This window comes from Stegostoma tigrinum, chromosome 20 (assembly GCF_030684315.1).
Source record: "Stegostoma tigrinum isolate sSteTig4 chromosome 20, sSteTig4.hap1, whole genome shotgun sequence".
NCBI classification, from domain to species: Eukaryota; Metazoa; Chordata; class Chondrichthyes; order Orectolobiformes; family Stegostomatidae; genus Stegostoma; species Stegostoma tigrinum.
In genome coordinates, this window is record NC_081373.1 from 15,641,258 (window position 1) to 15,658,561 (window position 17,304).

Consider the following 17,304-nt stretch of genomic DNA (forward strand, 5'->3'; position numbering starts at 1 on the left):
CAACATTTGCCCCCAGAGCCACACTAAGGATTTGTTTGGGTCCCAACTTTGATCAGTTTGACCCATATTTATGGATAAGGATTATTTTGTGATTTAACAAGTTTTATTTACCTGTGAGAGTGTATACTTTTTTAAAGTATAAAGGCTTATACTGTTGAACACATCTCTGTTTTGTTTTTCAGTGCTACTGAAATCTGAGTCACAGGATTTAGGGTTTTGTTTGGTCTAAATGTTATAATTTCAACATCTTCAAGGGGGCAGCCCAGTCCAGCTTTCCGTAAAGCGGATTTCCGCTTTGCCCAAATTGTCGTAAACAGCCATGGGCGGTGACTTGCCCAAACTGCCGTAAAATGAGCCGCCATCTTTATAAAGTGCGGCGGTGTCGTGAAGTGCCCCAGACGCTGTCAAAATGGCGGCGGTGTCAGAGCCGGTGGCAGCGCAAAGTGAGGCCGAGGCCGAGGCCGAGGGCCCGGCTCCGGCTCCGGCGCCGGCGCCGGTCCCGGTCCCAACCGCAACCGCAGTCCCAGTCCCAGCGCCGACATCAACCCCGGCTCCGGCCCCGACCACAGTCCCAGTCCCAGTCCCGGCCCCGACCACAGTCCCAGTCCCAGCCCCAACCCCAACCCCAACCCCAGCCCCAGCCCCAGTCGCAGCCCCAACCCCACCTCCGGCCACAGCCCCAACTCCGGGCGCAGGCCCTGCTCCCTCCCCTTCCCCAGCCCCAGTGCCGACACCTTCTCCCGCTCCTTCTCCATCCCCCACTCCCTCTCCCACCCTGATCCCCAAGCTGGAGCCGAGTGAAAGTCCGGCCGAAAACCATAAGCCTGGCCTGGCCGCGGGTCCAGCTACAGCTCCGTGTCCCGCGACTGCTGCAGGCCCGGCTCCAGGTCCAGGACCAGAGCTGCCCGACAAGCAGACGCTGCTGGCAGTGCTGCAGTTTCTGAAGAAGAACCACTTCACAGAGGCAGAGGAGATCCTGAGGAAGGAGGCCAACCTGCAGGAGAGCCTGGACGAGTCGCTGCTGAGGACGGCCGGCCACAGGGGTTCGGACTCGGTTCATCAGCCCGATGTCAGCTCGGTGCTTTCGGCCTACAGCAATGAGGGAGACCCGAGCCTGTACGAGGAATATTACACTGGCCTCAAGGGCTTCATCGAGACGGCGCTGGACGCCTTTAAAGCCGAGCTGTCCACTCTCCTGTACCCGGTCTTCGTGCATCTTTACCTGGAGCTGGTTTACAATGAGCATGAGAGGGAAGCTCGGCATTTCTTCCACAAGTGAGGGGCCTCCAATACCACAAACTTATTATCAATGTCTGGAATATCATAACTATTACAATATCTGTATATCGTTAATATCTTGTCCTTTCCTGATTCTGATTTGTACTGAACTTGAATTCAACATTGGTTAGGTCGTAATAAGGATACTACCAACAGATCTGTTTATCGTAATACAGTGAGGACCATTGATTGCACCGGACAGGGTAGAAGAGTGCATTGTAGATTCACCAGAATCATATCTGGGTTCCTGGGGTTAAATAAGAGAGGTTACAGTATCTGCGGTTGTACTTCCTAGAATTAAATTTTTGACGTGCTATGAGAAATGACTGGGTTAGTAGAAGGAGACTTTTTGCTGAATGGGGAATCTAGGATACAAAGTCCGCCAATGAGTCTGGTATTTGGCAGTCGTTTTTTTAAAAAGTGTAGCTTGTCAGGACTGGAATTAAGATAAAATCAGTGTACTGCTGGGGACGTAAAGTAAAAATAGAAATTTCTGGAGAGATTCAGCAAGTCTGGCAGTATCTGTGGAGAGAGAAATGGAGGTAGTGTTTGAAGTCTGATGTGAACCTTCTTTGAAACTGAAGGAGAGCATCTGTAAGTAGTATCGTAACAGTTTGGAGTTCTCTTCCACAAATTCAGTTGGTGTTGGATTGGTTTATGTTAAATCTTGGTTGGTAAGATTTTTGCTATTGAAAGATATTGTAGAATCATGGAATCCCTGCAGTGTAGAAGCAGGCTGTTTGACCTTTCGAGTCTATACCAACTGTCCAAAGAGTGCCCCAGCTAGACCTAGCAACCGAAACTGTACCTGTAACCCTGCATTTCCCATGGCTAATCCACTTAGCCTGCATATACCTAGATACAGTGGGCAATTTAGCATGGCCAATCCACCTAACCTGCACATCGTTAGACTGTAGGAGGACACCTATGCAGACACTGGGAGAGTGCAAACTCCATACTCAGTTGTCTGAGGGTGGAATCAAACCTGGGTCTGAGGGTGGAATCAAACCTGGGTGGCAGGCGCAAAGGTGGGTGTGTGGGGTTTGTTGAAGATCAGCCATGATCTCGAATGGCAGTGGAATAGACTCGGAGATGAGCTGGTCTGTCCCTGTACTTCAACTGTGGAGTTCTGTTTTTTTTCTCACCACTTGCTCCAATTTACATGATAATTTCCACATTGATTTCCAGCATGTTTGCATCCCATTACGTTCCCCCTCTCTCCCTCATGTCATACTGAGAAGTCATCCCCTCTTTGTCTTGAAGATGGACTGTTATCACCTACATCCCAAACATCAGTTTCGGCCACAATGCTGTTGGAACAAGTAACGTTAGCGGTTGTGACAGGCTCATGCTGCTTACACACTCGGGCTACATCCATTGAAGGAGAGCATGTTACTCTTTGCGCATGACAGCTCCTGGAAGTGTCAGTCTTTTATGATGCACTCCTGTGCTTGTAAGCTTTTTAAACTGGGCAGTCCGCTGGTGGATGGTGTACCCCATTCCTGATCATGGGCCAAAGTTGGAAAGGAGGTGCAGGGGAACCCTGGTAAATGAAGAGTTTGACGGAATTCAAGTTCTTGGGTCAGGGTTGTGCTCCACTGGCATGTATCAAGGTGAGGATGAGGAAGTGGTGCGCGAGTTTATCCTGGAGAGCTACTTTGAAAATATTGTTGACTTTTTCTGCAATCTGTAGCTGTCTACTGAATCCACACAGTGAGAGTATGGGAGGTTACATCTATTGGAGTCTGAACCTGTCTTCTGGTTGGTTCCAGGTATCATGGGGATCAGGAAGGTTATTACCATGATGACCTGCGAGTGTTAGCTGGCCTGTCAAAGAAGGAACACATGCAGGGGAACGAGACAGTGCTCGATTTTCGGACTAGTAAGTTTGTGTTACGGATTTCACGGGATTCGTACCAGTGCCTGAAGCGTCACTTACAGGAGAGGCATAATAACCAGATCTGGAACATTGTGCAGGAGCAGCTGTTCATTGATGTATTTGATGGGATGCCGAGGAGCAAGCAGCAGATCGAGGTGACTTCTGGGGGAATGGCTGGAGAAGCAAAGAGGGAGGCAAATAAAACCAAGGTAAGGAACAATCTCTCTCAGCAGAATCACTGTTGACCCTATTGCACAGGATCATTATTCCTGGACCCCAATATTCACTGGATCATTATTCCTAAACCCCAATATTCACTGGATCATTATTCCTGGACCCCAATATTCACTGGATCATTATTCCTAGGGCCTCAACTCTCTTTTCTACCGGATCATTATCCCCAGACCTTGATCCCTACAGGATTATGAACCCCAGGACTCTAGACCTCATTCCCTACAGGATCACCACTTTGGGCGCACTGACTACAGTCCTTACAAAATCATTATCCATGGGACCCTATATCCCGTTCTCCCCACAGCATTATCCCAGGACACCAAACTCCATCCTCCACTGATCATTATCCCTGGGAAAAGTGTCCCAGGTTTTGCTGTGGACTGTTGAGTTGCTGAATTGTAATGCCCTGGACTCTGAGCTTTAATTTCAGGGTGGGTGGATGTGCGCACTAGGCTCAGTTAACTTGTCAAAATCTTGGCAGGTATTCTTTGGGTTGTTGAAGGAACCAGAGATTGAGCTTCCACTTGACGATGAAGACGAGGAAGGAGAGAACGAGGAGGGGAAACCAAAGAAGAAAAAACCAAAGAAAGACAGCCTGGGTGCAAAGAGCAAGAAGCAGGACCCCAACGCCCCACCTCAGAACAGGTGAGTGAGGCAACATATCACAGAGATGCATTCCTGCAACTGTTGCCTCTCCTGGATAGAACCTTTCTACCCTGTTTAGCTATTGGATCATTTCTACTCCTTTCATCGAATACAGAGCTGAGCTGCTTTATTGTTACCAGTAGAGACAGCTTTGAGTGAGAGAGTGATTATTGGGAGCAGAGGGAGGCCATTTAGCCTTATGAGCCTTTTCCATCATCAGTTAGATCATGGCTGTTGTGGACCTCCACACTATTCATTTGCATTTGCTCCATATTATTTAATCAGCTGATTTAATGGGAACTGCAGATGCTGGAGAATCCAAGATAACAAAGTGTGAAGCTGGATGAACACAGCAGGCCAAACAGCATCTCAGGAGCACAAAACCTGATGTTTTGGGCCTAGACCCTTCTTCAGAGCTCTAATGAAGGGTCTAGGCCCGAAGCGTCAGCTTTTGTGCTCCTGAGATCCTGCTTGGCCTGCTGTGTTCATCCAGCTTCACGCTTTGTTATTTAATCATCTGACTGAATAAAAATTTAGCATTCAGTTTTGAAGGCCTCAGTTGACCACCACATCCACAGTTTTTAAGGGAAGAGAGAAAGTTCCAGGTCATCAGTGTATGAATATTTCTTTGCCATTTCACTCTTGTACAACCCAGGTCTAAATTTAAGAATTTTTTTCCTTTTGTCCTTGATTTATCCCACCAGAAAAAAAATTCTGCATCCACTATATAAACTTCTCAGTGAAATCATCCCTGCATCTGGAATCAAAAGGATATTAGTCATGTGTTAACTGTTTGTCCGTTTATCTCTCAACTGTAGCTTTCGAATGGAGGCCAATTGACCCATCATACTTGCACTGACTCCACGCGAGCATTTTACCTAGTGCCGTTTCCTGGTCATCTTCCAGAAACTCGGCACACTCTTTGTTTTCAAAGAATGTATTTTAACCACTCTTGTCACAGTATCATTCTGCTGAATTTTGTCGTATCTGTTCCAATGCAATGCACCTTCCATAGAGCCTGGTTAAAATTGAGGGGTGCGTTTATGAGGAGTTTGCAAGTGATGGGGGAGAAGGTGGCTGCATGTAGAAAGAAGACACTTTTTAACTTGCCAGCAAAGGAATACTTAGCTAATTAAGCCATGCAGACTTGAAATCAGTAGTGTGATGAATTCCATGATAATAAATGTGGAGTCTCCAGCTTAAGGCTGCATACGATCAGGAACTACTGAATGAGCAAATTGTGCTGTCTGCTATTGTAATAAATACTATCAGTTGTTCAATCTGAGTGTGAGTTCTGAGATGCATTAAAAAGATGAGTAACTACCTGATTAAATCTTCTAGCTTTGTGTATATATGATTGAAATGCATTAGTTGTGACCTCACCAATATGTGGAAAGTGTATTTAGGATGATGGTTTTTATTTATCACAGGGTGCAATTAAAGGTATTGATGAGTTAAAATCCCATCTTGGCAGATGAAATTAGCTACCATGTAACCGCTGCCAAAAACCCATCTGATCCATTCATGCCCTGTAAAGAGGGAAATCAACCTTGACTGACATGCATGTGATTTCAGATCCACAGCAATGTGGTTAAATATTATGTACCCTCTGGGCAAATAGAAATGGGCAATAATACTAGCCTAGCAAGAAATGTTCCAAAACAAACAAGGAATTGGACTGAGTGTTGCTCTGCAGAGTCAGCATGGATCAGAAGGCCAAATGGCCCCGTATTGAACTGACTTTATGATTGGACACAACTGGATTCAGACGTTAAGGATTGTATCTTTAATTTTATTTACCACCTTCAGAATTCCACTTCCTGAACTAAAAGATTCTGACAAACTGGACAAGATAATGATAATGAAAGAAGCCACAAAGCGGGTGAAGCTGGGGCCGGACTGCCTGCCCTCCATATGCTTTTACACGTTTCTGAATGCTTATCAGGTGAGTGGTTTTCGACATAGTGACATGCTACACTCTCACCTCTTCGTCTGAGGAAGCACTGTCTCCTTGGTCCTTCCTGCCTGCCTGTCATTGGGAAGGTGCCAGACCTGCTGTGTGATTTAACAAGGTGTAGAGCTAGTTGAAGACAGCTGGCCAGGCAGCATCAGAGGAACCGGAAATCTGACATTTTGGAATTTCTGATGAAGGGTCCCGACCCGAAACGTCAGCTTTCCTGCTCTTCTGATGCTGCCTGGCCTACTGCATTCAGCCAGTCATCCAGTTCTTCACCTTTTCATCTCAGATTCTCCAGCATCGGCAGTTCCTACTATCTCTGCTGTGTGATTTCCTGTTCCTCACTGTGTCAGGGAATGCCTCAAGCTCAGGAGATAGCTAGTGCTGATCAGACTGTTGGTTAAAGACTAGGTTAGGAGCAAGTAGACCGCAGGAAATGATGCCCAGAATACTTGAAAGTTAGCTGGAGATCGCTGAATATTTTCAGTGTCGTTGTTGTCTAGTATATTTGCTACTAGTTACGTATAGCTAATTCAAAACCCAAATGTGATAAATTGTCATTCTGCTTTTTGCATGAAATGATGAGTCAACGTCACTTATCAGACCTGAGATCTCAGTTCACTTGAAACTTGGTGTATGTTAATAAAGCAGACAAGAAACTGGGTGCAAGTTTTTTTAATGGTTGTGGCTGCCTTCCTTTCTTGGTACTAAACAGGAGGAGATATTAATTTGGCGAATTGTCATTGGCTATCCCTTAATTCCAGGATAATATTCTACTTGGTTGTGAATTTCTGCTGTGGGTCTCCATATTGTCATGCCTCATAGCAGTAATGCACTGGAAATCAAGCCCTGTTAATCCGAGTTGTCACAAAAGTTAAAGATTTTATCAATGTACCAAAATTCCCTAACTTATCTACCTTTTTAAACTCAGGTTTCTGTGTTTAACCGGAATGACTGTTTATTACAACAAAATAGATTCTAGTTGCAGGTAAATAACTGAACTGTCAACATTTAGATCTACTAGTTAAAGCTCCCTACATACACAGCTAAAGATAAAATTGACTTTACGTGTACAGGGAAAAGCTGAGAAAGCAATTCAATGGCACTTGTCCACAGAGTTTGCTGAGATGGTCCTTTTGTTTGTCCGGACTTGCTGTTTGTCAATCTTTCTTCAGGTACTTTTCACTTTCACTCAGCACTCCCTTACAGAAGGCACAGAGTGACTGGTTCACAAATTATAAAATCACTGACATGCTGATTAAAAGCAACAGCTGACAGCATCACGAACAAAAATTGCTGAATAAACGCAGCAGGTCTCGCAGCATCTGTAGTGATAAAGCAGAGTTACCGTTTCAGGTTAAGTGACCCTTCTTGAGTTCCGAAGCACCTTCCAATGCCACAACCATCACCAGCTACAAGGAGAAGGGCAGCAGATGCCTGAGACTACGCCCACATGCAAGTTCTTCTCCAAACCACACAGTGCCTTGTCTCGGAACTATTATTCCCTCACTGTCACTGGGTCAAAGTCCTGGGGCTTCTTTCCTAAAAGTACTGAGAATGTTCCTACACCCAAGTACTGTAGAATTTCAAGGAGGCAGCTCACCAGTACTTTCTCCAGGGCCATTATCAGGGGAGATGATGGCCTAGTGGTATTATTGCTGCACTGTTAATCCAGAGACCCAGATAATGTTTGGTGGACCCAGTTTCTAATCCTGCCATGGCGGATGGTGGAATTTGAACTCCATAAATATCTGGAATAAACAATCTAATGATGACCGTGAATCCATTGTTGATTGTCGGAAAAACCCATCTGGTTCGCTAGTGTCCTTTAGGGAAAGAAACTGCCATCCTTACCTGGTCTGGCCTACATGTGACTCCAAACCCACAGCAATGTGGTTGCTTCTTAACTGCCCCCTGGACAATTAGGGATGGGCATAAATGCTGCCTAACCAGTGATGTCCCCATCCCATGAATGAATGGAAAAAAAATTAATGTTAGACAGGGGACAGGGAGAGGTTTGAGCTGTCTTGGTGAAGACGAGAGCAGAGGTGAATAAGGTGATAAATATCCTATTTGAAATTCAAGTCTCTAAGTGAAGTTGTTCAAAATAAAACCAAGAAAATAATCATGTTACTATGAAAGCATTAGGGTAGGAGGGTAGTTGTACTTAAATTGCTCTCGCCGAGAGCCAGCACAGAGAAGACGGACTAAGTGCCTGTTTCCTATGCTGTAACTATTCTTTTCACTATTAGTACTGGGTGCACTGTCATTGTTTTAATGACAAATTTTTCAGAAATGCTTGTCCTGTTATATGTGCTTTCTACTTTATCATGTCACCTTTCTGTACTGGCACAGGGACTCACTGCAGTTGACTTCACAGATGATTCTAGTCTGATAGCAGGAGGATTTGCTGATTCCACTGTCAGAGTGTGGAGTGTCACACCGAAGAAGCTGCGCAGTGTCAAAGGGGCTACAGGTAAAACAAGCCAGCGGCCGCCTTGCTGGGGCTGTGCTTTACTGACCCCAAGCGAATAAAAGGGCTTCAGTGTTGGATGTAGTCAATTTAGGAAATCAGACATTTTGTGAAACCAGTTTCCCATTTTCAGGGAAGTAACCCACAGAGATTTAGAATTAGAATTAGAATTCCTAGTGTGGAAACAGGCCCTTCGGCCCAACAAGTCCACACCGAACCTTGGAGCATCCCACCCAGACCTATCCCCCTATAACCCACCTAATCTACACCTCCCTGAACACTACGGGGAAATTTAGCATTGCCAATCCACCTAACCTGCACATCTTTGGACTGTGGGAGGAAACCGGAGCACCTGGAGGAAACCCACGCAAGTCACGGGGAGAATGTGCAAACTCCACACAGACAGTCGCCCGACACTGGGATTAAACCCGGGTGCCTCGCGCTGTGAGGCTGCAGCGCTAACCACTGTGCCACCGTGCTGCCCAATGCAGCCTCAATGTCTGCACTTTCAGGCTAATTGGAATAGAATCTTGCAGAACAAAAGGAAGTCGCTCTGCGTCACTCTCAGAGCTTTCCAATTTAATTTCACACCCTGTCTGTTTCCCAATAACCTTGCAAATTAGTTCCCTTTTAGTAAATATCCAATGGGTGACCTCCTTTGGAATTGATTCCCTTGCCCTTTAAGGCAGTGCATCCCTGGTTACCTGAACTGCATAAGAAGTGGAATGCAGCAAGTCAAAGTGCCCAATTAATAGGCTGTAGTTATTTAATATTAGTAGTGGCTGTAGCATTGGTGGTGAAAAGCTGGTGGACTCAGTGTCAGCACTATCAAAAGCTTAGTGCTTGTGATTGCAGGTATAGTTCCTTCTGTCACTGTGCGCTGCCCCTTCCATTTCTGTGAGTGTGCATCTTGAACAAATTTGAGTAAGCTGCACTATATCGTACAGACTGCCTCATGGGTTTTAGTCACAGCACCTTGTGAACTGCACTGATTTCACCATGCAGCCCCATATGTGTCTGCACACATAACCAGTTTAGTATTGCAGCCCATGGAGGTCAAGGAGACCACTCGTGGCATGCTGTGATTTAGAACATAGAACATTACAGCGCAGTACAGGCCCTTCGGCCCTCGATGTTGCGCCGATCTGTGAAACCAATCTGAAGCCCATCTAACCTACACTATTCCATTATCACCCATATGTTTGTCCATTGACAATTTAAATGCCCTTAAAGTTGACAAATCTACTACAGTTGCAGGCAGGGCATTCCATGCCCCTCCTACTTTGAGTAAAGAACCTACCTCTGACATCTGTCCCATATCAATCACCCCTCAATTTAAAGCTATGTCTCCGCAACTCAATCCCTCTACCAATAAAACCTAACACACTGTACGCCTTCTTAACACCCCTATCAACCTGGGTGGCAACTTTCAGGGATCTATGCACGTGGACACCGAGATTTCTCTGCTCATCGACACTACCAAGAATCTTACCATTAGCCCAGTACTCTGTATTTCTGTTACTCCTTCCAAAGTGAATCACCTCACACTTGTCCGCATTAAACTCCATTTACCACCCCTCAGCCCGGCTCTGCAGCTTATCAATGTCCCTCTGTAACATGCAACGTCCTTCTCCACTATGCACAACTCCACCGACTTTACTGTCATCTGCAAATTTACTAACCCATTCTTCTAGGCCCTCGTCCAGGTCATTTATAAAAATGACAAACAGCAGTGTTCCCAAAACAGATCCTTGCGGTACACCACTAGTAACTGAACTCCAAGATGAACATTTCCCTTCAATCACCACCCTCTGTCTTCTTACACCTAGCCAATTTCATGTCCAAACCGCTAAATCACCCTCAATCCCATGCCTCTGTATTTTCTGCAATAGCCTACCGTGTGGAACCTTATCAAACACTTTACTGAAATCCATATACACCACATCAACCCCTTTACCCTCACCCACCTGTTTGGTCACCTTCTCAAAGAACTCAGTAAGGTTTGTGAGGCACGACCTACCCTTTACAAAACAGTGTTGATTATCCCTAATCAAGTTATTCCTTTCCAGATGATTATAAATCCTATCTCTTACAATCCTCTCCAACACTTTACCAACAACTGAAGTAAGGCTCCCTGGTCTATAATTACCAGGGTTGTCTCTACTCCCCATCTTGGACAAGGGGACAATATTTGCTGTCCTCCAGTCTTCTGGCACTATACCTGTAGACAATGATGACATAAAGATCAAAGTCAAAGGCTGTGCAATTTCCTCCCTAGCTTCCCAGAGAATCCTAGTATAAATCCCATCCAGCCCATTTGATTTTGGTACATATGTATACATCTGCAGAAAGTTTCTGGTCTTATCCAAGAGTGGCTGACGATGGTGTGTTGGCACTTGGACACAGTACATTTAGAGGCAGTGGGCTCAATAACTGCTTTGTCTTTCCCCTACTAGATCTCAGTTTAATTGATAAAGAGTCAGACGATGTGCTGGAGCGAATAATGGACGAGAAGACTGCCTGTGAGTTTAAAATGCTACTGGGACATGGAGGCCCAGTTTATGGGACAAGTTTCAGTCCCGACAGGTAAGGAATAGGCTCTTCGATAACTGTAAATTAACAGATTACGGCTTTCACTGTCAGAAAATAAACATTTTCATTTTTTAAAGATTTTCATGACCTGGAATGTTCAGAAGTGCTCTGCACTCAATGAAGTGTTTACTTATTGTAGTGACTTGTAAATTTGGAAACATGGCAACCAAGTTTACCCGCATAAGTCCTGTAAATGATGATATTAATGCCTAGATAATCTTTATTTAGTAAAGGTTTGGAATTTAATACGGTAAAGAGCAGTAGATACAGAACCTCTTGACTCGTTTAGGAAGCCTCTGGGTATGCACCTCAAATGCATAACCCGCTGGGGTATTGACCCGATGCTGGAAAGTGGGATCAAGCTGGCTGGCTTAGTTTTCAGCTGACGCTGACAGAGTCATCCATGTGACCTCTTTGATGCTGTCACTTGTCTATGATTTTATGATTGGTATTTTGATGTGCCACAGAGGGAGAACTCTTTCAGTATTGGAATCTTTTGTATGGACTGTGCAGGGTAATTTGCACATGCCCAGTCAAGTAGTTATACCATTAGGAGTTGGAACTATTTGCAGGTCAGTCATTCATCTGTAACCGTGAGCTGGTTGACACTTGAATGCCTACGTTCACTAACTAATCTATTTTGCTGGAGGGTGCTGTGTCACACACATGAATAGTGACAGTGATAACAAAGTGTGGAGTTGGATGAACACAGCAGGCCAAGCAGCATCTCAGGAGCACTAAAGCTGACGTTTCGGGCCCAGACCCTTCTTCAGAAAAGGGGGATAGGAAGAGGATTCTGAAATAAATAGGGAGGGGGGGGAGGCGGAGGCGGACCAAAGATGGATAGAGAAGATAGGTGGAGAGGAGAGTATAGGTGGGGTGGTAGGGAGGGGATAGGTCAGTCCAGCGAGGACAGATAGGTCAAGGGGGCGGGATGAGGTTAGTAGGTAGGAAATGGAGGTGCAGCTTGAGGTCGGAGGAGGGGATAGGTTAGAGGAAGAACAGGTTATGGAGGCAGGTACGAGCTGGGTTGGTTTTGGGATGCAGTGGGGGGAGGGGAGATTTTGAAGCTTGTGAAGTCCACATTGATACCATTGGGCTGCAGGGTTCCCAAATGGAATATGAGTTGCTGTTCCTGCAACCTTTGGGTGGCATCATTATGGCACTGCAGGAGGCCCAGGATGGACATGTCGTCTAAGGAATGGGTAGGGGAGTTGGAATGGTTCACGACTGGGAGGTGCAGTTGTTTATTGTAAACGGAGCGTAGATGTTCTGCAAAGCGGTCCCGCCTTTTAGCAAAGTTATTTACGAGATGGTGAAGGTACATCCATTGAAGAGCTCATCTATCTATTGTGAGGGGAATGAAAGGGATATTTCCTCTTGCTTGATAGCTTCTTTACAGACGGGAAGCTCAAAGTTTTTCTGCATTATCTCTTGTCCAGGAACTACCTGCTGTCCAGTTCTGAGGATGGCACAGTGAGACTATGGAGTCTGCAAACCTTCACCTGCCTTGTGGGCTACAAGGGACATAATTACCCAGTGTGGGATACACAGTTTTCTCCATATGGCTACTACTTCATTTCAGGGGGTCATGATCGAGTGGCACGGTGAGTATGGAGTCACGATTGAGTGCCAGTGTTGACTGGCATGACTCAATTCAGAGGAATGTGCCATTAATAAGCTCCACTATTCCATGATCTGTCACAAAAGTGTAACCACCTATTTAAACTAACAGCACAATGAATTTGTCTGCCTGACTGCTTAACGTTTCATTATTAACAGGACAATAATCCTATTTATCACAAACAAGCATATGGCAAACAAAAATGGATTACTCGTTGCTACTTCGCAATGTAAGCCAAACTCTCTCAAAATGCCAAACACTTATTTGCAAATAAGACAGACTAAAATGAACAGTTTGACAAATATACTAATGATGGAAGAATAGCGAAAAACAAATTCTGTATAACAAAGTGCGGAGCTGAATGAACACAGCAGGCCAAGCAGCATCTCAGGATCACAAAAGCTGATGTTTCGGGCCTATTGTGATTCCAGACCACAAGGATTGGATGAATTGGTCTTCAGTTTTTGATGTGATGGTGATATGACATGGTCTGCAGCACGATAGTCTTCAATTCAATACTTGATTGGGTGGGATGAGTTTTTTGCATTGGAATTCTTTCTTTTCAGAGACTTCAAATCTGTCTCTCTTTCTTACGGAGAGAGTTGTGTTGCTGTTTGCAGGCTTTTGGATGTCTCTAAATGCTCTGATAGGTCTGTTACACACTGTCCCTGAAGCAATCTTAAGGTTGCTAATAGGAAGCTTCTCCCCAGTTTGAAGATTCCTGGTGCCTCTGTGTCTCTTAAAGTATCTGACTCATTACAAAAAGTAACAATCTCCAGCAGCTAAAGCATACACCAATCAATCCCACTTGATCTTCAAGTTACAGAAACTTTCCTGGCACTTTTAACTTTTTGGCCATCTAACTTCCATTTTTTGGGGGGTTTTAGTCCACAAGGGAAGAGAAGGATGGTCCCTTGCAGGAGCCATAATTGAGAATCACAGTTAGTCTGACATCAGGGGTCACAATTGAGTGACATGGTGAATGTGCAAGGGTAGGGTCATGCTTGAGTAATCAGTGAATGTAGGATTCCAGTCAAGTGGCATGATGTGTACATAAGGTCATGGTTGGGTAAATGAGTACAGGATTGTGATACTAATGCAACAATGTTACTTTTGAACGAGTGTCCCATTGTTATTGATGTGGATATATGGTGACGGGATCAGCGTTATGAAACAAGCCTTTTAACTGGATTGTGATTTTTACATTCTTTGAATTAAGATTAATGAACTAATAGCGTGCTACCGTGTGGGATAAGTCAAAGTCAGAATGAGACACAGTTATTCAATCCGTCTGCCCAAATTTGCCGAAAGTCAGTGTCTGACTACTCTAACTCAGAAGTACGCGAACTGTTGAGCTCAGGGGATATCAATCCAGCTTTTTGTTAAAGGAGGCAATTAACTCTGAATCAAGTCCCTTTTCTGTAAGCTGGATCTATATCCAACACCCAATAACCCTGCTGCAGGTTTCTGAATGTTTTGCACATTTTTTCCAATGACCTTATTCTGGTGCAACTGTTTGTTTATTCTCACCATATGTTCCAGTATTTACAAACCACGTGTCCCTTCACTATGTTCCTCCAGCAAAAAGCAACTCGGTTGCTCGATACTCACTTCATTAGCTGAGTGTCTGTCTGGTCATGAGCGCTGAATCCTTCTAAAGCATTTGTGTTTGCTTCTGACATTCAGGATGGACTTGTGCATAAATGTATCTTAACACGGCGGCATGGTGTCTCCCTAGGGCCAGGTGCACAGTGTGAATGACATTGGCCATGAGTATCCGTAAGATGGAGCTGTATTAGTTAATAGTTTGGGACTTTCTGTTCCTTAGGCTTTGGGTGACTGACCATTATCAGCCGCTACGAATATTCTCTGGTCACCTGTCTGATGTCACTTGCACGAGATTTCATCCCAACTCAAATTATGTAGTGACAGGATCTGCAGACAGGACCATCCGACTGTGGGACGTTTTAAATGGCAACTGCGTTCGAATCCTCACTGGACACAAGGTATGAAATGCTGGCATGGAAGTTGTTGGTGAGTATGTGAACACTGCCCATGTGCCTGCTTAAGCGGACCCTCTTGTAAACGTTCCTTTTCTGTATTCCTCCCAGGGACCGATCCACTCATTGGTGTTCTCTCCAAATGGTAGATACCTGGCCTCTGGGGCTACAGATGGCCGGATTCTGCTATGGGATATCGGGCATGGGTTACTTGTAGGCGAGTTGAAAGGTCACACTGATACGATCTACGCACTGAAGTTCAGCCGAGATGGGGAGATTCTAGCCTCTGGTGAGAATTTGCTTTTGGAGAGTTGGTCAAGGATAAAGTTATTAAACCGTTACTTCTCACTGCTGGCATGGCCAGTATTGATTGATTGACTACTGTCTCCTAATTATCTGAAATGACAGTGACAATTATGATCATCACCTGTAGGCTCAGACCAGATAAGGACAACAGCTTTCCTTCCCAAAGGATGTTAGTGACCCAATTGGTTATTACGATAATTTGACACCTTCACAGTAGCAGAATATCTTCTCAGGAGTTTTCAAAATTTGATTTTATATTCCCAAACTTGCTGTGTAAGGTTGAGTTCTGATTCCCGGGGTTATTATACAGTCATAGATCTCTACCCTGCTGATAGCTGTCCAACTCGTTGTACTACCAGGATTATTGATTGTTACTTTGCGTCAGATGGAGATGTTGACCCAGTGTCGACTGATGTCACCTTGGGTCCTGGGTCAGTGTGTGGCTCAGAGACAAAAATGTAGGAATCAACTCTGAAAGCTGCTTGCCCCATAATGGGGCTTAGGAGTCAATGTAATAATGTCAATTGGGAAGTCCCTTGGAAATTGTCACTCCTGCACTGGTGAGAGGTTCCACTCTACTCCTAGTGAAGTAACACAGGTGGACCAAGGAGTGTGGGAAGATCCCAGCTGTAAACTGTTAAACATTTCTCACTGCATTGCTGGGCAGGGTGAGGGATAACTTATTAAAGCTTAGTATCTTCTGGTCATCAGATCAGTTTGCAATTGGACAACATTTGCTGCATAATCCTATGTGAAGAATTGCCCTGACAAACATGACACATTAATACAGAGGATCCTATTCTTTGGAGACAGAACATGTGCACACACTGTGCTTGCTTCAGCTTAAAATATGCACATCACTCTGAGGTTCATTTCTCAGGGCAGTGACAGTCAGTTATCATTAAAGTTTTTAAGCTATAAAGTTTGGCAATTGACTGGCACCCATCATCAAACTGCCGTATTCTTAATGGCAATAGCTCTACAGAGTCCATTTGCCAACCAATCAGCAGTGTCTCATCCATGTTTTCCTTTTGTGTGTATTTTGAGTTTTCCTGAGTGCAAGGTGATGTTTTTTTTCTCCAGTAATACTCCAGTTCTACAATGCTAAATGTCTGTCACTATACTGATGTGATTCTTCTGAACTGTTGTTACAGGTTCAATGGATAATACAGTGAAAATGTGGGACACAGTCAAAGCCTTTGAGGACCTGGAAACAGATGATTTCAGCACTGCCACTGGGCATATTAACTTGCCTGACAACTCTCAAGAGCTGTTACTTGGCTCCTATATGACTAAATCTACCCCAGTCATTGGCCTGCACTTCACTCGCCGTAACCTCCTACTGGCTGCAGGGGCATATAACCCACAGTGATGGCAAAATCCCAACCCTTGCTCTGTCTTTTCCCATCCTCGTTCTCTGGTCCCTGCCAGCGCTGCCAAAATGGATGGAGGATGCAGATATTTTCACAGTATCTGTGAAATTCTCGCATATTCCCTTCCCACCCAAAATTCCTCTGAACCCTATAGCCATTTACGACATATTGTCGTGCAGGGTCATTTTGCATTACATTGAATGAATAGTGTTACTTTTTTTAAAAAAAGTCTTAATGAAGTTTGCAATAAAATACTGAAATCAATTATTGTGTTTCTCCTACGGGGGGAGGGGGGGGGGAGGAGGGGGAAAAAAGCTTCCCTTACTATATTGTAGGGTCTGAATGCTCCAACTTTAGTTTTTTGATTTTCAGGAGCACCAGCCAGCTTAGTGCTAAGTTTATTACTCTTCTGCAGGCCATCAGAAGCTTCCATAGGTCAAATACCAGAAATTCATTGTGTTAGCACATGTTAACAGGCAAGGTTGTAACTTAAGCAGCATTTGTGAATCACCCCAGAATGCTTTAGGTTTGTGTCTTCTCCAGCCCAGTTTCCATAAATTCAAGCTCATTCTAATTCTCAGCCCAAAACCACTCTTGAAAGCCCTGCAGCAATTTTATATTTAAAAATGAATTTCAGTCACCCTGGAATAATGGCCATTTGTGTGAACTGAAAGTATGGAACTTGAACACTTTCTCTTACATCCATTAAACAGTACTGCTGCATTTAATCATTGCTGGCCCATGACTGAATAGTACCTATATTTGGAACAAAACCAAAGTTGCTGAAAAAGCTGAGCAGGTCTAGTGGCATCTGAAGGGGTAAAGAAGTGTTAATGTTGAGTCCAGTGACCCTTCCTCAATAGGACCTGCTGAGCTTTTCCAGCAACTTTTTTTGTTCCTGATTTATAACATCTGCCATTCTAAGTTTTTAGTACCTATATTT

General features: G+C 44.6%; 1 protein-coding gene across 1 annotated transcript; it reads left to right on the plus strand.

The window, feature by feature from the left end:
* Positions 1–409: 409 nt before the first annotated feature.
* taf5 (TAF5 RNA polymerase II, TATA box binding protein (TBP)-associated factor) lies at positions 410–16,625 on the plus strand. Its single transcript, XM_048551442.2, has 10 exons — positions 410–1,275; positions 3,051–3,366; positions 3,873–4,036; positions 5,846–5,981; positions 8,349–8,469; positions 10,923–11,052; positions 12,501–12,665; positions 14,511–14,688; positions 14,794–14,971; positions 16,143–16,625. Exons 1-10 carry the CDS (start codon positions 410–412, stop codon positions 16,358–16,360), a joined length of 2,472 nt encoding a protein of 823 aa, XP_048407399.2. The 3' UTR covers positions 16,361–16,625.
* Positions 16,626–17,304: the final 679 nt, after the last annotated feature.